Source organism: Rattus rattus, chromosome 1 (assembly GCF_011064425.1).
Source record: "Rattus rattus isolate New Zealand chromosome 1, Rrattus_CSIRO_v1, whole genome shotgun sequence".
Classification (NCBI taxonomy): Eukaryota; Metazoa; Chordata; class Mammalia; order Rodentia; family Muridae; genus Rattus; species Rattus rattus.
The window spans coordinates 49,413,800-49,434,934 of NC_046154.1; the positions used below are offsets into that span (position 1 = coordinate 49,413,800).

The 21,135-nt window shown below is 46.1% G+C and overlaps 1 protein-coding gene across 1 annotated transcript in view; it reads right to left on the bottom strand.

The window, feature by feature from the left end:
• Plpp3 (phospholipid phosphatase 3) overlaps positions 1–21,135 on the bottom strand; it is a 75,134-nt gene that overhangs the window by 33,060 nt on the left and 20,939 nt on the right. Inside the window, exon 2 of the mRNA XM_032901190.1 lies at positions 4,885–5,042. Within this exon, the coding sequence (XP_032757081.1) occupies positions 4,885–5,042 (158 nt within the window). The remainder of the gene's footprint in view (positions 1–4,884; positions 5,043–21,135) is intronic.

A 21,135-nucleotide genomic window follows, 5' to 3' on the forward strand; every position in this document is an offset into this window, starting at 1 on the left:
GTTTACTCAGTGCCTGTCATGTTCCCTCAGGAGAAGACCTGGCCTCTGTCTCCCAGGAACCTGTCATCCAGCAGGAAGGACCAAACCTAGACAGGAATCCCATGACAAGGCAATGAGTATCGAAGGCACTGTTGTTTTGTTTGAGATGGGGCATTGGCTGGTTGTCCCCTGAAACAATGTGCATTTCAATACCCCACACAGGGCACATTAGAGGCTTGCTGAAGAGCAGTGAAAGAGGGGTAGCCTGCAGAAGTCAGGGGGGCTAGCCTGCAGAAGTCAGCAGAGGTGTTAAGACTTTGAAAGCCTTGGCTGTAGGATCAAGACAATTGTTCCAACTCTGCCAGTTATGTGGAAGTCACTGATGATCCTCGAGCCTCAGTTGTTTCAGGTCTTAATGTTCATTCTCCCAGGATGACTATCAGGGGCCAAGAAGAGGGTACGCACAGAAAAGCTACCCCACAGACAACGTATCACCGCAGAAACAAAGCGTGGCTCGAAATGATCACAAACGGGAGAGCCAAAATCAATCCAGGGAGTTAACTACCGATCACCCTACTTTTGTACAGCTGGTTCTCTGAGGGGAAGTAGCATGCTTACGGCCAGCAGGGAGGGAGGATGACCTGCGGCATTCTCGTGCATCGATTTCTTGACAAAAACAATCTATGTGAACCCATGTTGGGGTGTGAGCCTGGCAAACACCGAGCCTATGTTTACTGAACGGTGAGCATTTGGAGCCATATTAAGACCTTCGCCCATCTCACACTCGATGGGGAAATGCAAGTTACCGCTGAAGGAAAGAAAGCTGGATAGGACACAGGGTTTTACTGGATGCTCCTACGCTGGCTGCTGCTAGAGTCATTAAGCCTTGTCAAGGCAGGGTAGTGACTGTTGCTGTGAGGCCTGGAAGGAATTCTTATTATGCTATAATTCCAGAATCTGATACACATCTGAAAAAGAGGTCAAAATGATGAGAGTTTTTCCATAGGTTCTGCCTCAGAAAGGTGTCTGCTTTCTCTATAACCTCCGACAACCTGCATCTCGAAATTACCCTGATCCCCTCCACCACCATTCCATTCCTTTGTATGGCATCTGGGCAGACCGGATCAAGGGCATCTGAAGCAGTCAAGGCTTCTCTCATGGTTTGCAACAAACCTGACATCGAGCACAGGGTCCAGGGCAGTTAAGTAGCAAGCTGATTTTCAGTTCTGCCACTTGCTCCCTTGCAGCGACTGTCCCCTCAGGCTCTCTGGTGAGAAGCCTGATTCTTAGCGAAGGCAGCCAGGCTCATGGGGCAGCAGTCAAGATAGGAGAGCAGGAAAATAGCCTGCTGCTGCTGCACGTAACTTGTATAGCTTTTCCAGACCTGATCATACCAAAGTGAGTTGTCCATCTGCCTCTGAGGTCTGCACTGCCCTTTTCTCCAGGCTTACTCTTGCCATTATGGCAAGCAAGCGGGCAGGCTAGCACACCACTATAGCAATGGAAGCACACACATCACATGTGCCTCTGGCTGAGTGCACTGGCAGAACAGGAAGTAGAAGTCCTATTGCAAAGAGGAGTGAGAAGCAAGGGGCCTCAGATCTAACTAACTAATGCCATGAAAAGAGTGGGAATTCCTTTCCAGACCCCATTTTGGCTAAGTCGTGTTACCTCGTTTTGATATTGTGTCCTCATTTGTAATAAAGGTGGCTAACATTTTTTGAGTAAACTTTACTGTGCCTGGCATTGAGTTACTAGTGTGTGTGTGTCTGTCTGTCTGTCTATGTGTGCTGATCTCATGCCAAAACCTTAGCAAACACGACTACTTACATATTCTTTCCACTTAACAGATGAATCCACTGAGGCTCATGAATTTGCAACCTGCCCCACAGGAGAGGATGTGAATCGGAGCTTATTATACCTTTTCCTAGCTCTGGGTGTTTCTTTAAGGGTGAACTTTATCAGCACAATCTCCATGTTACCCAGACAACACTAGCTCTTGACCACGACAGCTGTTGTAGCTATGTATGTTTTTTCTAGAATTTTTAAAATTATTTTACTTTGGCAGAGGAGGATGCCACATGTGCCATACTGACCACGTGGAGGTCAGGCCTAAGGAAAACTTTCTGGGGTTGATCCTTTCCTTCCACCTGCTGACCCATCTCATTGACCCTGCTCTGAGCAGTGCATCTTTCTTGTTTGTGTCTCTGAACCATACAATGGCTTGATTGAAACCTATTTTGTTCACATCACTGCTTGTCCTATATTGAAGAGTCCAGCACAGGACCATTTCAAGAAAATCTGGGTATCTAGGGAAAACATCAAGGTGACACTGATAAAGGGACAGAACCAAGAGAGCAGGCGTGAAAAGAAACTAGGAATGTTAGTACTTCTGGGCGAGGCATGCAGCAGAACTGCAGACCAGGGATTTAGACAGGGAGGAGAGAACAGCCTCCAGACATTAACATTTCCTTTGCCCACCCGGGGGCCTAGAAGAAGGCAAGGGCTGTGCCTATCTGTGTACAAGGCTGTGCACACTTTGTCTGGCGAACTTTACAGGTGTTTGTTTGACTTCAGTGACAATCCTTTTGAGGAACTGTGAACACTGCTTTGATTTTATAGATGAGAAAACTGAAGGTTACTGATACCAATCTTTCACTTGATTTACATTGGAAAGGTGTTTAATTCACTTTCCACTGTGTGCCTGCCAGCAGCCCCACGGCATGCTGGGAATAACACCTGGTAGAGCGCCTGAACAGCATGTGATGTACCTGTCCTGGACTTGTTCTTATCACAAGACTCCTAGATTATAATGTGCTCTCTTCAAGCATTCAATTAGCCAATCCCCTGGCTGTCAAGAACACCTGTTCAAACCTCGGCAAGAAATACTCTATAATTACCTGCCTTCCACAACAAATGCCCTTTTCAGGAAAAGCCATTCTTCCAGAAGAACTCACTCCCACAACCATCAATTTGGAGCAATACTAAATTGGACCTTTTATTTTTCAGCTTTTGAATAGAGATCCTTAGTGCACCCTCCCAAGCTACTAGTCTGCCAAATGGGCTGTTTTTCTTTTAAAGATTGGAAAGAATTCTACGAGCTCTCCCTGCTACTGCCCAAATTCAGATTGTGTGCCTGGCTTATGGATGGGGGCAGGGAGGAGGCGAGCGAAAAGAGGGGGTCTCAGAGTTTACAACCAGAGTAGCAAGTCACAAGAAAAACTTGTGTTACCAGTATCTTACCTGTCACAACCCAAACCAGGCCAGATAAGCTAACTGCCTATCTCCTGGAGCAGTTCATCTGGAAAGATTAGCCATCCTGAAATGCATGTCAGAAAGCTGGGAAAGGGGCTTTGAAATCAGCCAGGCATAGTGAACCCCAGGCCTTACTAGCTATAGGCTCTTAGTGTGTCTATTCTTGAATTACTCTGGGCTATAGATTTTCCATCTGCGTAATGGGGATAGCAGCCCAAGGCTCCATCTCCAAGCTTAGCTCTACAGAAGAGCAATCCAAGGATCTAGAGGACTTAGGATACCTAGCAGATACGTTACCTCTCCTTTTCACCCACACTGTAGGAGTTCAAGGGCAGAGGACAAATGTAGAAAATGTTGGAGGGAGTAGACAGTTGTAAAATTGTAAACCTCATGAATCCTACTACTGGCCTTCTAGGAATGACCCTCCCTATCACCTTTCTCAAATGGACACACTAAGAGAGGGTAGGGCTCAGGTAGGCCACACCCAAATTCCCAGGAGCTAGTTAATGCGCTCAAAAGAATTCTGGACCTGGTCACAGTGCGTGTGTGACACATTTCTGCAGGGTTTTTCATGGGGGAGCTATCCTTCAAGGGAAGCACATGACTGCTGGACTGAATACTTACACCCCAGTCACTTGTTCAGCAATTAAGAGTTTTAACACAGTGTTTAATAACTCAGCAGTTAAGTATTTTAATACTGGGCTGCTGCTAGTTCTAGGTTACCTTGACACAAGCTAGAGACATCTGAGATAAGGAAACCTCACTGTGCCTGTAGGCACGCCGATGGGGTACTTTTTAAATTGATGATCCACGTGGGAGGCTCCGCAGTGCCACCCCTGGGCTGGTGGGCCTAGGTGCTAAAAGAAAGCAAGCTGAACAAGCCATGGAGTGACCAGTCAGCAAACAGCATTTCCTCATGGCCTCTACTTCGGTTTCGGCCCTGACTTTCCTCAATATTGGACTGCTACCTGGAAATGTAAACTGGAATAAACCCTTCCTTCCTCCCCAAGTTGCTTTTCGGTCAGACAGCCTTGATCTTTTATACTCTATCGTAATCCTCAGTTTTAAAGATGCAGGCTTGCTAGAGGGTGGGTCTGGATCGAATGCTCGGAATTCCAAGTCCTATTTCTCTTACCACCACAGCCATGGGGCAGGAAAACTAAACAGGAGGCTAGAAAACTACAAGGACATCGGTCACTGCCACTGCAGCTCAGCAAAGGTGGGGCAAGACCACAAAAACACCTTGGCTATAAGACAAGGACGGGACTCAGCCTTACAGCACCGCAACTTAGAGACTGGACGGTGGTGTAAGAGATGTCCCAGAGCTAATGTCAACTCTACCACTTCGATGAACTAAGTCTTATTCTGTGAGCATTAGAGGTGAAAAACCAATACTTAAACTCCACAAGATTGTTATGAAGACAGTGCATATTAATCAGCATAGAATGGAGTTGCCGAATGTTCATACGTTTACCTCTCAGTAGATGTTGACTTCTGGAAATAGTATTAACTGCGAAAGGCAGATAACACTGAAGTTCTCTTTGGTGGCGATCTCTTTTGGCTGGCCGTGAATGCCGACTGGCTTGAATGTTTTGCAGTACCACACAGGAGGAAGTCAGATCAGTATGGCAGAGGCAAGGAGACACTTACCGCCAGGATGGCGATGACGATCCCCACCGCACAGAGCACGGCGTCGTTTATAGTCTCGCTGACTTTCAGGGGGTACTTGATGCTCTCGTCGTTGCAGTAAAACCCTCGATGATAAGGCTTAATGGTGCTTGTCTCGATGATGAGGAAGGGCAGAGCCGCTGGGAGTACACACATGGGGGGAAGGGGAGAGAAAAGGGAAAATATCAGTGCAAAGGACTAAAGGACTTACAGCAGACGCTAGCCCAAGCATCAGATGGAAACACCAATGAAATTCCTACATTTGCAGTATTGTTTGAGGTATTCTGCAACATCCAAGGCACTTTCACTATAGGAGTCCCGTCTCCCCTTTCACTGCCCCAGAGAAAATGGCATTGTCCTCTGGTTTGTTTGTCTTTTACCAAAGCACTCAAAGAGGTAGGGAAAGAGCAGGAAACGGGGTCTTCCATAGCTCTACCATACCTTGATAAAAATTAATACCAGATTTGTAAGAATAACTAATGAGGCCCAAGGCTGATGATATTCAGTTATGTGTCCAGACTGACCTCTCTGGGGCCCTTATCTCTGCTCTGAGCATGCTCCATGCAGTTGTGCGAGCATCAGAGTCAGAAGACTTGGAGTTGAATCCCAGCTCCACCAGCTCCTAGCCGAGCCATGGCTCCCGATCTCAGGCCAACTCCCTCATCATAGACACCGCATAGGGAATGCATGTGACGAGCAGAACTTTCAAAAGGTCTGGCTCAATAGATGATGTTTCCAAGGCTTTTCCTTCACTATTCTGAGTCATACACTAGAGTCAAGCTCAGCCCTTCCATCTAGTATCCCAGGTCAGAGCCCAAGGGTACAGGAAGTACCAGGCTGTTGTTAAGGCGGTGACTGGTTTTCAGTAGCCTGCTAGTTCCATTCTTTCAGAAGTCACTGCTATTAGATTTTACCACAGAAGTTCCTCAGACCTGGAAGCATAGAGAGCAAATGCCCACGGTAAGTCTTGCATGGACACTATAGACACAACTATTACTACTACTACTACTACTACTACTACTAGTACTACTACTACTACCACCACTACAACAGATACTACTAGGGAGCCTGTTGTTATTTCCAAACAGAGTCTCATTGTGTAGTCCTGGCTGTCCTGGAACTCACAGAGATCCACCTGCCTCTGCCTCCCAAGTGCTGGGATGGAAGCCAAGAGTGTGTGGGCTATTACACATGGCTGTTTACCTCTTGAAAGGCTCTCTAGGCCTTGCCACTAATGGCTCTCCCTTGCAAAAGTCACATACAGCCTCTAACCCAGACTCAGGCACGCCCCAGATCGGGACCTTTCTCCTTCGGCCTCCAGCTCTGCCAGTCCTTTGGACACCAAGGAGACGTGTACAGGGTCTGGCTCACCTAGATCCTGAGACTGACAAAGGATTGTCTCTGTGTTTGTGTACTGAACATTATAATAAACCAGAGAGGTCACTCTAAAGCATCCTTTAAGCTCTATTCCCGCCCTTCTTCGGGGGAAAATCAAGAGGAATCTTTCGCTCTAAAGGAGCTTTAAGTCAACCACTCTAAGTGCCGAAATCCTTAATTTAACACTGCAAATTGGTTTCATCCAAACGTGAAATTCATTTGTCGGGGGATATGGGCAGGGACCAAAACAAGCGGTTGTTTAAAAAGTAAAATTCTCTTTTCATTTTTTAGAAATTATATTCATGTCACATTGCTCAAAGCCCCAGGCCGCCTCTTGAAAAAAAAAAAAAGGTACCACGAACTGCACAATTTTTCAATTACTTTGGTCCAGACCAGCAGCGATAAAAACACTAGCTTCCCAAAAAGTGTATTTATGTATCACAGTGTATACACACATGGATTTATTTGGTTTTATTCTTTGGATTTATTTGAATTCTACGGCTATTTATTTTGTGACCCCTAACTGCTTCCTGCTAGAACAACAATTTACTTTATCAAATTCATACTAGAGCTTTGAAAAGAATGGCAACACACCACAGTATCTGCCGACCTTCGCAAAGTAAACACAGAGGGGCCCTGAAAGGCAATAACCATTAACTTGAAACTCTCCCGGCCTTGGAGTGGAGGGGGTGGGGAGGCAGTGGATAAGAGTGCAGGCGTAGTAGTGACAGAATTCAGCTGATGTTCTGGGGTCGGGGCTGGGAGAAATATCATCTGGGACTCAGCCCATCTTTACTCTATGGCCTAGAGATTTTAGAACTCCATGCTTTGTGATGATGAGCTGCTACTAGGCTGAGCTGCGGCCTCTGAGATGCTTGGGAACCAAAGTGCTGCTAAGAAAACCCCTCAGGGTAGGAACAGAGTCCGGGTGCCTGACATCTGTGGGTCAAACTTAGACCTCCAGCATCTACATTCAATAGTCTTCACATGATAGGCCTGTACAACATAGGTCTCTCAGGACAGGACATGCATAAAAGAGTCCTGGAGTGAGACAGAGCTGGGCTCACCATCCCCTGGATGCTGTTCTACTTGAGCGGGCTTTTTCACATCTTCAAAATTCCCTTTCTCATCTGCTAAATGTAAAGAATGAAGTCTAACTTTGGTTTTACTGGGATGACGGAATAAATTGGTGTGTGTGTTCGTTCACTCAACAAGTATGTATTGATTTTTAACTATGTTTGTTTGGTCTAGAAATACAAGAATAACCAGACACTGCCTTCAGGGGGTATCCAATCGAGCCAGGGAAGACACGCACACACAGTATATCAGTCTAAGAAGACTTAGTTGAAAGAAATTCAAGGCACTACACTGGGCAATAACAGTGAGTCTAAGACCCGCTGCAGACAAGTGATGTCAAAAAGGAGAAAGGGGCCCGAGGAGATGGCTCAGAAAGGAAAACCATCTGACTGGTTCTTTTGCCCTGTGTTTGGCTGGGAACAACACAGATAGATGCTTTATTTGCCTGTGGCTTGGGGAGGGTTTCCGATTCTGATTATACGGGTGCTGACTACAAACAGACAAGAAGTTTAGATTCTGTTTATTTTCTTGAAAGGCGTGGAGATATCATTTAGAAAACCCAATGGCCTTTTCTATCTCCCTTACAAACTTGTGGTGTTTACTGAGGGTGATGCCAGTCAAATCTTGACTTTGTTCCCAAAGGAGTTGATGGAAACGGAATAATACTGCCCCAACTGGACAGCTAGTTCCAAGGCAGGAGACCGTGCTAAGCTGCAGGAGAGCAATGAGAGGAAGAGAAGGAGGTGCCCTTTCCAAAGCAGGGCTCTGTTCCCATTCTGCCACTGTTTTTATTATCATCTATCGTCTTCATTTAGCCTCAGCAAACAAAGTCCCAGCACCAGAGGGCAAGATGCTAGACACAGCCTCTGCCCTGGAGCTAAGTTCATGTGGTTAAGAGTCACGAACCCATGAGTGCCAAAATATCAGGAATCCCATGGCTGACTGAGGCTTGTGTAGAAAGGCACTGAGAGAACAAAACTCCTCTACTGCACATTAAAAGTGTCCTGCAAGGGATGGAGACCTGAGCTGACCTTGTATGAGTCAGAGAAGCTTTGGGGTCCTATGGACCATGTACACTTCTTATAAAGGTGCACTGTAAACTCAGGATTCTAGTCCTGGCAATTACACAACCTGGCAATTACAATTAGTACAGAATACAATTTCCAACTTTGCTGTAGTCAGGAAAAGATAGGCAAACAATGAACAGAAGAAAGAGAAACACAGCACAAAGACTAATGATGATAGTTAAGGTTTCCTGAGCAAGCATTCTGTGCCCACACTTGAGGATTCCCACACACATACTATTGTGGTCTCTAACAACCCAGTTACTGACTGACAGAGATAAAAGAGGCTAAGTCTCAACCTCCAAGGGGCCCAAAGGCCAATCACAGAAAAGGAGCGAGTAAAGCCACCCTATGGATCAAAGAGATTAAAGTGATTTAGCAGAGTCACTCTGTAAGTTAATGGTGAAGCTGGATGAGGTTCAAATGACCTACCTAAATCTTGGGTGCTTTCTAGAGTGAGTCACTTAAAACAGAAGCACCCATGTGTATGAACAAATGAGCCGAAGCTCCCTCAGTAACTCCCAAGCCTCTGTAGGGGAAAAAAAAAAAAAAAAAAAAAAAAAAAAAAAAGAATGAAAGAAAGACCTTAGAGAAGTCAAGACAGCCCTCCTAGCTTACGCTCTCCTGGCTACCCCATGCCACACACACACTAATTAGATACACACATGTCTAATTCAATCAAAGATCTAAAGCCAATATCCCAGAATTTAGATTTATTGATAATAAAATGTGTATTATGAGCTCCGTGCAGCAAATCAGAGCCAAAGGAGAGAGAATAAGCTAAAGTGTCTAGACCTAGGCTCAAGCCTCTCTCCTCCTTTTAATCAACGATCAATTAACTTTCCCTACCTCTAGGGGCTTCTCGGGATGTGTAGGCTGCAGAGGAGGCGAAATCTGAACTCAGTAACAAACACTTAATGGGCAGAAAATCAAAGCACGAAGAAAGGCCGCTGTGTTGGGTTCAGGCCTTTGAAACTTCACTGGCTTTGAAAAACTAACACTTGGTCAGGTTGGGTGGTTTGGGGGTGGGGTGTAAAAAAACACAGGATAAGTTTTCATGGCCCACCCATTGATCAAGTCATGTGGGAAGTGTTACCAGAGTGACCCAGCCCCAAAGCCAACTCCCCACAGCCATGGCTTCATATCTGCACAAAATTAAACACAGCCACTTCTCTCAGAGTGCCTTTTAGAATCCCTGAGGGAGCGAGGAAGGGAGAACGGGGCAGGAGGATAAAGGTGAAGTGACGGCCCTTCTCCGCAGGACTGAAAACCGGAGAATCTGAGGACAGTTCTCCTTTGTCCCCAACAAGAAGTCCTGGAGATGCCTCTCCTGAGACTCACCCAGTTTTCCACTTGACCCTACCTACTCTGTGCTTATCTTTACCTGATCTTAGTCAAAAGACTAAGAAGCGGTTGGCGTTATCTTCCGAATAAGCAAAGTCTAGGATGTGTGGGAGTAATAATTAAGGCAACATCCACCGGGCGCCTACGTGCTTACCAGCAGAACGACACAGGACACACAGCACAGACAAAGGCATTGGCAAGGCACAGCTGCGGAGGACAGGCAGTTACCAGGACGCTCTGGTGGGAGCTCTGTGAACCTTACTGATAGGGTAGAGTTCTGTGAGTGCTGTTCCAATCATTTACAAATAAAAACACCGAGGATCAGAGAAGCCAAGCAACCTCAGCCCAGTGCAGAGCAAAGGACAGTCATTTGGACCAGATGTGAGAGCTACAGCTAGAAGACACCGAGTTCCCCTCGAAGGGGTTTATAGTCCAGTTTGCAATTTATTTAATGTTTACGATAACTGTAAAAGTGTGTGTGTGTGTGTGTGTGTGTGTGTGTGTGTTGTTGTTGTTGTTGTTGTTGTTGTTATTTCCCTTTGTATGCAACAGAAAATTGAAGACAGAGGTTTTCTATTCTCTAAGGTCTCTGAGTGCATCAATGGGTCACTGGGATTAGAACCCAGCTCTCTCTTTTGGTTTATATTTTCTTCCTCCCTGACCTGACCCTTCTTTATAAATGTACTCCCTGTTAAAATATGACTAAGTAAAATCACTTAAGGTCAGAATGGTCAACCCAACAACTACTTAGAGGTTCAAAATACAAATATTTATGTTGCCAGTAAGTGACAGTATTTCTATTTAAAGTAATTAATTGCTACTGGTCTTAGAAGTGCGCAAACTTTCTTTGGTTTATAATGTTTGTCCAGATTTTTAGACTGGACACAATCCAGGCGAGCAGAATCTAAGTTTACTGTGAAGGCATTTCTTCAGCTTTGAAACAAGCTCCACAGAAAACACTAGCAGCTGGCGGTGCGCGCAGGCAGTGTTCCGGGGTCAGAGACTTTCCTTGACAAATGCTCATTCTTCGGGGCTGGCGAGTTCAGGCCTAAATGAAGAAACTCAAGGCAGGTAGAGTCCTGCTGCTTGTGTTTCCTGAGCCCAAGTCCAAGGTCTCTTGCTTAGGTAAACAGAAAAGAAAGGACGGTTCCCTGAGAATTGGGCACTGTTGGGAGCTAGGGCTACCGTGGTGAGTAAGGGCTTACACTATGTTTCAGTTCCCACCCTCAGGAAGTCTGGGGTCCCGTGGCAAAGAGAAGCCCGTCTGTGGTCTAATCCCTGGGTATTAAAGAGAACTTTGGGTGCCCTTATTTGAAAGTGCTGACAGTGAAATCTTTACTAGTTTTTCAGTGCCCCAGATGGAACTTAGGGCCTCAGACATGGTAAGCAAGAGCAAGTGCTAGGTAGAAGCATCAAGCCTCACACCATAGAATAATTAATAACAGTCTTCAAAGATACAACTCTGGCTGCTTTGCCTTTCTTGTTGGATTCTGTGCAAAACTTTATTATTATTATTATCGTTATCACTATTATTAAGAGTGTCTGTCGCACAAGTTGATATCCCCATGCCACAGCATGCAGGTCAGAGGACAAACACCAGCCAGGTCCCTCCTTTCGCTGTAGGTTATGGGGATAGAAAGAACTCAAGTCACAGGCTTATGAGGTAAATGCCATCTCACGAGCCCCTTCAAAAAGCTGTCACAGTCGCCTAGAAATAAAACGTGGTTTGCACGTTTCATTGAAAGAGCTGGAGAGCTTTGGCTAAGATTATATATTCCACGAACAAGACCCTTCTCCGTGGTAAAATGCAATGGCCAGCACCTGGAGGTCTTACCATCTGTTCATCTTGGGAAACAGTCATTTCCCAAGACCTCTTTCTTCTCTTTTAGCCCCTTATAACTATGGACAAGGATAAGTCTGCATTCACTGGGAATTTGTTATATTTCAGGGGTTTCGGATAAAGTAACAGATTTGAGTTTAAAAACAGTCACTTCGACCGCTAGTGCGTCGTCATCACAGTCAAGGGTTACAGAGGCTACAATTTGTCCCTGTCCACTTGACTGATAAGAGAAATAAACAGGACACAAAACAGAACCATCCAGCCCAAAGTCCATTTGAAGATAGGGCCAGATAAGACTTTTTTGCTAAGCAGAACATGAACGATGCCCAGGTAGACGTTTATGCGCTAGAAAGTCAACTACGAAGCCGTTGAAAGTATATTTAGCCTGAACAAGAACAAAAACCAGGGACTACACAGATCCATCTCTCTACACTGGGCCTCCAGTATGCGTCAACAGGTTGGCTGCAGGAGCTAGGGTACTGTGCATCGGAGCTCTTCTCTGCAACCACATCTGATCTCCCCAACAACTCAGGTCATGTTTTAAGCTCCTTCATTAAAACCGCATGGGGATCAGTTACTTCTTTCTTTTTCCAGTCTATTCATGACATTTGTTTGTTTTTCAATTTGGTGGTTATTTAATGCATGTACGTTTTGCCTGCATGTATGCCCACAAACAATGTGTGTGCCTGGTACCTATGGCAGTTAGAGAGGGCGTTGGATTCCCTGGAACTACAGTTACAGTGTGCTTTGAGCCAGCATGTGGGCATGGGGAATAGAACCCCAGTCCCTGGCAAGATTAGCCAGTGGTCTTAACTGCTGAGTCATCTCCAGGCCCCATTCATAGACCCAGGCACACAGGATTTATAGGAATTCATCTCTTAGCACTTGTCAGGACTGGGTCTGACCCTGGCTAGGTCACTTTGTCTCTCTTCGTTTTTTGACATCATACAACAGGACTTTGTATAATGGTTCTCAGTTCACAGAACCGTGAGGGTTGAGATGCGATTTATAGTGTATATCATCACTGCCAGGCTCGGTGAATAATGGTTCTTACTCCTGTATGTGCCAGGGAGCCAACCAACACAGAGCCTTAGTGTCAGAAACCCTTATAAGGAGGAACAAGATGTCATCGGAGTTCTTTCCAGAATCTACTGAAGGCAGCCATGGACTTATCCAGCCACTTGTCAAAGGTAGTCTGATCCCAAGAGAAAGAAAGACCTGCTTGTAAAACCCTAAAATTCCAGGGATATCTGAAAAGTGGGCAAACAGATGGGCTGTTGAGCGTGGTTAGCAGGACCTGCTCCCCTGATGTCGGGGCCACTGATGGAGCCCTGTCACACACTCTCAAAGGATCACACAGGGCTTAAGGTCAGCAAGTCCAAAATAAAAGTGAAGAGAAAACACGGTTTCTTATTTATCCAGTGTTGAAACATGCTCTCGTCAGCATGTGTGTGTCCATCTAAGCACTGATGCCCAGGTGTACAAAAACATCGTGCTCACGTGGCGCTAAAATAAATAGTGTGGACTGGCAGGACATCAGACACACCTGGAAGGCAGTTCGATAGTCAAAGTTAAAAGGCAAGCCCACAGGCAGATGTAAGGGAAGAGGGTTGGGGCTGAAACATCACAGGAGCCCCATAGGAGCAAAGCTGTGTGCTGGTCGGCAAGCCAAGGCAGCAGTGGCCTGACTCCCAAGCACTTCAAGGCAGAGGGTCTAAGTTTAAGGTCACTCTTTGGCAGTCTACACCAAATCTGCGTGGCTGAGATTATTCTCTTTAGCCCACCCAATGCTTAAAATTAGCGTTACCATTTAGTAACAGGCAGTCTCAAATAACCTTCTGACTCCCAGCTTCGTAAGCCTGTGTTCTCCAAGGTCCACCGGCCCTCCCCATATCCCTGACACCGAGGCTGTGTGTCCCCTACCACATTCACGTCACTCGTGCTTCCCTATCTCTGCATTGCAGAATAAAGATGTCCTTTCAACATTGAACCGACACAAACAGAAACAGCCTTGATTCAACTTTGTGTTCCGTAGTGAGCACTGGCCATGGCCCACATGTGAAGGTGAGCACTGGTGCGCCTGTGTACATCTCAGCCTTAAACCAAGACGACCTTCCTATGTTCCAAGTTGTCCTCTTTAGGATTATGTAAGGCACAGCACAAGGCAGGTGGTTTTGTAGTTTTGATGCAAGAAAAGTGAGGACCAGTGAAAGGCAAGACTTTTTGAACTCGGAAGCCATCAGCAAGATTCTTTCTTCTCTAAGTCTGGTGGTGTAACATGTAGGGGCACCTCCCTTATTAGCCAAGTAAACGAGGTGTGTCATTATAAATTGCATGGCTATTCAGCAGAAGATATGAGCTAACCTAACCTATACCTGTCTGGGTGATCCTAAATGGTGCTATCAGATTTCTATTTTTGAAGGCAGTAGTTATCTGAAATAAAAACAAACCAGCTTTCATATGACAGAAGCGTACGAGCCCTAAAACGTAACTAAAAGCCAAGTGAGAAGAGACTATCAGATACCTTGGTATCACCAATCTTGCTCAAAATAGAGTTAGGCACATACCAGTAACAGAATAGGATTCTAAAAGCACAGGGATCTTCCATATCACCATCCCAGGCTGAGACCATCACGCTGGCATGGTAGTTAACTATTCCACTGTACTAGCCAAGAATCACTTCAGAAAAGAATCCATTTTGGTATCCCTTGGAACTGAGAACACTCCCCTGCACTTAGTGGGAGCTGACCCGTCACCAAATGTGCCCCACGACTTGAAGATCCTTTACCTTCCTTCCAAACTTTAATCTCATACAGATCGCAGCCAAACCCAGTTCTCTGAACCCAATCACCTCAAACAACACATTTCCACCGGGGAGACTCAGTTCCATTAAGACTTATTCACGAGGCGCCTAACCAGTTTCGGGTACGGGATGAGTGGTTTCCAGGCAGCATCACTTTAAACTTGATCTTCAGTTCTTTAGGCTTTTCCACAGGTGAAATTGCTGTGCATGCTTTCTGAACTCTTAGGGGAAGGCTGTGGAATCCCAGTGATTCGGCTGTCCCGCCCCGCCCCACCCTAGCTATCCCAAGGGCTAAGGGATCACTTTCAGCACACCCAGGATGAGATCCTCTTAGGGAACCAAGTGAGAGGAAGCTCAAGGTTCTCCAGAAGATAAGGTCAGACCCAGGCTTGAAACTAGCTTTGCCACTTAACAATCTATGTGATCTTCTTAACAATCATGTGATCTTCAGCAAGTTGCTTAATTTCTCTGTGCCGCCCTAGTAAAAGGAGGATGCCAATACCCAGTCTGAGGAGGAAATACGGTATGGTAGGCATTTAACAATTAGTTCTCTTCCCTCCTATACCTGATAGTCTCCCAGCCCTGTTTACAAGATGCCAGTCAACTAGATTGAATGGTTTCCTCACTAAAGCAGCTGTACTAACAGGGACAGGGGTTCTGTCACCTTGAACTAGGACTCCCACTTGCATTGAGCAAGACTGGAGTGGTTCCAGGGTGCTGCGGATAAGACAGCTCTCACTCCAGGAGCATACTCCCTGTTCCCAGGCCTGTCAATGTTCTTTTTGTAAAAGGCAGAAACCTTCAAATCTGACAGCTGCCACCTGCACAAATAATTCACGGATGTAATTTTGTAACCGAATACAGGCCCTGAAAAGTAAAAAGTTTGAAGTCCAAAATAATCGCTTTGACCTTCTTGCCTAAATGCTCCACTAATCGCACATTAATTTCCAGTTGATTTCCTCCCTGTGTGCCGTCTTTACAGGTTCCACTGTCATTTTAGAAGGACCCAGGGAGTTAAGGGCATCATCGGACACCTGATTAAAATACAACCCCAACTTCTTCTCCAGGCATCTGAGGCTTGGCCCATGCCTCACTGAGCCTGCAGAATGGCACTAGGTAGGCAGAAACATAGGGGAGAAAAGAAGGAAATGCCTTAAAGAGAAAACAATAGGTCACAGAAATAAGATCCCTGCCCTGTAAGAATGCACTTGTAGCCAGTGATCGGAAGGTCCATGGCGGTGTTGGTAAACAGAGGTATGAGGACATCTGCCAGCACAGTCTTGCACACAGGAGGCAGAACTCCTGTTTATGGACTAGCCCTCAAAATGCACAAAGACCCCATGTTGTCATTTCCATTCCAGAGATGTATTCAAGGCTGCACTGAAACAAACAAACAAACAAACAAACAACCACAGGAGAATAAACCCAAATTGCTCTTGCACGCCTAGCTCCTTCCCAACTTTTGTCCTGAGAAAACCTAAGAAACGACAGAGGAGAGACAATCTTTCCCTGAAACCTAGATTTTGAAAAGTTTCTGCTAATAAGATGAAACTGCCATTTAAAATGTCTTAAACCCAGAATTATCTCATTTGGGGAAAAGGTTTTTAGTTCAATCATCCCTGGGATAACTACACAATGAAATAAGTTGAGACCAAATAGAACCATGGAAGACATTTGTTCGGCTCTGCACCTGATCTAGCAAATTAATCTTTTGCCTTTGGGGATCTGAGCCTATCTAGAAGGCTAAATAAATTCATTACTAGTTTTTGGCTCAGAAATACCCCATATCCCTAAGATGCCACAAGTGATTCTGGGAGGGTTAGCTAAGTTTTTGTTGCCAATATGGTTTTCAAAATCCCAAGTAGATAGCAGCCATTGATACAGGTTTCTTAGTCTTGGTTCTTCCGGGAAATGAAGTGTAGACACTGGACCTCGCTTTTACTCTGTTCTCTGGTTCCTTTTCTTCATGTACAGCATGAGTAGGGGGTTGGTTTGGTCTAAGGGTCTCATCACTAATGTAAACTCAGGCATTAAGGGCTTTACCTAAAAAGTATGGAGCCATTTCCAAACAAGAAAGCTTTGTCGCCAGGGTCCCTTTTGGGGACACATGGGCTTTACCGAGGTTCCCACTGCTCTTTAGCGTGTGAAGGAAGATGCCAGCAGGGGTTTCACAACAGATCCCAAAGCTCACCCAATTCTTCAGATCTTCAGCTAAGATTGCCACAAGTGTTGATAGCTCTCTGCTCAGTTGTGCAGAAATGGCGTTGGGGGCAGCCAGGTGTGGTCTTTTGTCTGTGCCCATTCTCTTTCCAAACAATCCCTCTCAAAAGGGCCGCAACTGATACTCAGGAGCAAGGTCCCAGTGTAGCACAACGGGGACAGCAGAGGTCACCTGACTTTCTGCGGACTGGGGCAGCTGTCGTGTTTATCTCTTAGACTGGAACTGTCAGGAGTGTGTCTCACATAAAAAGAAATCCAGGTGCTCTGGGGCTGCCCTTAGTGGCCTCCTCTCCACCCGCTCTTGAATGTGGACAATAAAATATAGGCATTTAGGTGTTTCCACACCCTAGGGAGCGCTGGCTGTAGTCACTAACCCCTAGGTGGCTTGCTATAGGAACCCCATTGTTCCAAGAAGGCTCCCCAGCCAAGACTCTCCGGGAGGCCAAAACCCTGTGATGCACTTTACAGCTGTGAGAGGAAGGGTTCTTCCCGGGATGTTTCTTCAGTGGTTCTGGAAGCCAGGTCCTTAATCCTTGCAAAGCAGCATGGAGCCGGCTTCCCTCAGAGGGACACAATAATGTCTAGAGTCTTCCTTGCAAGTCAAGAACAATTCCCCATTTTCTCCTTCACAACCTCTCTGGAGCAGAGAGGAGAAGGAGATAGCAAAGTCCAGGGGAGGAAGGTTCCAGGCTTCTCTAGCCCCCTCCTCCCTTAGGACCTACCCACCTGACCCTCTGCTGAAGTTACAAAGCGCCCACTGTTCTTTCTGTCCATCTTTCCCCTCCCACCAGACCTCCCTCCCCAAACGCACACATACACTTTTTTGAAGGGCAAAACGCCAAAGAACGTTATTTCCCCTCACCATGGCATCGCCATGAGAGCCGCCTGGTATGTTTGCTGGAGAAATGGTTTTCGTGGGGATCACACCATCCTCCACTATGGTTCCTCCCTTTGTTGGAAATGGACTTGAAAAGAAGAGAAAAGATTCCCAAGTGGGATCTAACTGGCGAGACCAGAGGGAGATGCAAGGCCGCTAGATCCCGGACTGGGAGATGCCGCTGGGCTTCTGGGAGCCAACGCGCTCGTGTAAATGAGCACCGAACTCCAGCCTCTTTGTCCCCCAAGAACGATGTTGCATTCTACCTACCACAGGTAGCCCAGCTCAGAATGAGGATGCCATCACACATGATGAGAAGTGGGGAGCTTATAGTACAAAGGGTAACCCCCTTTGTATCACCTGATCAAAGATTACTGTGTCACAGCCACTGTAAGTCACTGAAAAAAGTAAAAAAAAAAAAAGTCTTGGGGAGGAGATGTTGATTTGGTTTTGTGCTTGTGGAATAAAGTATAATCCTTCCCCCTTTGGACAAGTCAAGGCAATGTGACACCAGACTGGTGAATTCTCTGGACCGTAAGCATCCTCAGCTGCAAAACAGGTCCTGCAGTCTTGAAAGGCTATGGTGGGGATTTCCTGAGCTGCCGAGCGGAGCAGCCGGCCACAGAGCAGGTGCGCAGCTGAGGCTTCTTCCTTCCCCTCCCCTCGAAGCACAAAAGGGAAGGGAGCTGTGCCTAGGAAGGGGGCAGGTCCGTCCGTGAGAACTAAGCCAATGCCTGCTGGTGCTGAGAACAAGCTACAGAGGCGGCCTGCTGCTTGTCCATCAAAATGACAGAATGGGTCTCAGGGAATTAATTATTCAACAAACTTGCCCTTCACAAATCCCGTCCAAAGGAATGGCTTGATTCTTTTCAGTACACTGACTATACAAAATACTGAGAGTCCAGTACACTTCAAAAACCTCCCAGAAACCCAGGTCTGGCCTTGGCAGGAGTTCCTCGGCCACTGGGTTTTTTCTGTGTGTGGTTTCTAATACATGCAAGCCCGATGCCAAGTCCTAATCTATTAAGGGACTGCCAATTAGCAGGGGGCTTAGAGAACTGGGGAGTGGGCCTAATTAGGCTTGCAAACCATTTCTCTCCACTGCCTCTCACAATCTGACACAAGCTATACTGGGCAATTGTTCTAGATAGAGCCTCTCTGTAGCCCTGCGCACACTGTGTTTTGTTTGTGTTAAGGCTCCAGACCTGGAAGCTAGTGCTCCTGTTGCTGCATGTAGATGGCAGAAGTGGGATGGGGACGGCCATTACCCGGCAGTGATTCTCAGACGCAGACAGTCACCATCAGGGGCACTCAATAATAGTGAGATTCCTTGCTCTGCCTAGGCCTTCTCAAGCACTTAACATAGCAACAAGAGGAGGAGAACGAATTACTATTCTCTCCCATCCTTCCCTCTCTCCCTCTCTTCCTTCTTCTCTCCCTCCCTTCCTCCAACTCTCTTAGTGCTGGGAAGGAATCCAGGCAAGCAAGTGCTCTGTCACTGAGACCAAGAATTCTTCTGTTTAATGCAATCCCATCTCCAAGTGACCTGGCAATAGCTGCTTCTAAAATATACTATGCCACTGGTGGCTAGAAAAGCTATATTTAAAAAAAAAAATATATATATATATATATATATATATATATATACACACACACATATATATATATGTGTGTGTGTGTGTAATGTAAATAACAGTATGCATACACTATAGACAATTTTAGACTGCATTGAATAGCAAATATTTATTGAGAAGCTATATGTGCTAGAGCTGAGGTGCTAAAACAGGTGCTTAAGCCTTCAAGAGCTGCCTTCCCCTGTAGATCACCTGGAAGGACCCCGAGGACTCAAACCTGCAGTCTCCCCTTCTCTCTTCTGCCTAGGTAGGAACTAAGTTATCAAACGCTTTGCCAAAATATCTTCCAGGAAGAAAGAGAATGAATGACTCCACACCCAGATGTCAGAGGCTTATTTAGAAGAGAAGGAAAAACCTGCAAAACACACGGCTGTAAGATACAGGGGAAAGCGTGTGACTTCTCATGGCCCGGTCTCCAGACAGAGTGGGGAATGGACTTAGAAGGTATCTGTGGTGGAAGAGCCGGCACTAGGGCTTGGAGGCCCAAAGTCCTTGGTGATTTAAGGAAGTTCCTTTCCTCTTTGAGCCTCTTTATCTAGTGAAGAGAGGAGGCTGGACTAGCTGGTCATTCCCACCCAAGTTCAACAGGAGCCTGTCACCCAGCGCCGTCAGTCAAGTTCACTGTTACACTGAAGCACTCAGAAGGATATGGGCTATTTAAAGATTTCCTAAGAAATGCCGGCCTCAGTCATCTCTTACCATTCTGTTTTTGATCCTTGCAGTTTTCAAACAAGGTTGAGTTTTTCCCCTTCAGGCCTCATGTTTATTTAATCCACGTCTTCTCTACAATGCTGGCTACTAGGCAAACACATCTAGGGAAGGGTGTGGTTGGGCAGGCTGTGTTTAGAGAGTCACTCTGGTGGGCACTGCTCTGTAGCAAGGCGAGGTAGAGTCAACTCACTGAGGTGTGACTAACCATTTGTGAAGAGCCTGGGAATTTCACACACATCCCCATCCACACAGAATGAGCTATGCAGAGGCCTCTGTCACCACACTGCCACTCCAGGTCCTAGACAGTAGAACTCAAACAAACCTGCTCCAAGGGTGTCTGTGGCCCACTCCATCTTCTCCTCGCACACCTCTCTAACTGACTGCTCCCATCCGTTATATAGACACCTTCAGGGGACCTCGGCACACAGTGCGATTCCTTCCACAGTACACCTGGGTCTATATTAGATGCAAACAGCTAACAGACAAATCTACCTGCTGGCAAGGAATCCAGGAAGGCAAACACTGGTGCAGAGTGCCTGAGAATTGGTGGACTCCGCAGTCATACACCTGGGGTCTGGCCTTCACCCTTAGCAGGTCACCCTTAGCAGGTGATGGGAGGAATAAGAGGATGTGGCAATGGTCTGACAGTCTGGCTCACAGAAGGCTCAGGGACTTTTCTTCTTAGAATGTGGGGTAGTGAACCTTCCATAAGACAAGCAAGTGCTAGTCAGTATAGAAGGGGGGCTACTGTTTATTACAAATGCGACACTGAATATGCATAATGAAGCCCACGAGCTTTTTGGTTATTTTTTTCTCATTTTATGTAATCTGAGTGACTGAAGATATCTAAAGAAAGTAAAGGCTTTGGGGGTAAAATACATTTGAGTTTGGTGTTTTGATCTGCCATTAAGTGAGCTGTATAAACCTTTGGTCTACTATAAAGTAAGGACAATATGACTAATCTCATTATGGAATCCCGAGACACTAAGGTGGTCTGTGTGAAGCTGGACACCCTTAATCCACAGTGACCACTGTTCTTTCTCATAGTTTTCACCACAAAATACAGTAGGAAGAACAAAGATGACCAAAAGAGCTCTTTGTCCCTATGGCTTAGAGAGAACCTTTAAAGCAAGTGACAGTATATGTGAAATGATAAAACAGACCGGTTTTCAATGTTCATTTCAATGTTAAAGGAAGATGGGGGTGGAGCTTAATACTTGATGCAGGTTTCAATGGAATGTCCTTAGAAGTTCCCCGGCTTCCTTACATTGATAGGTCCATCTCTG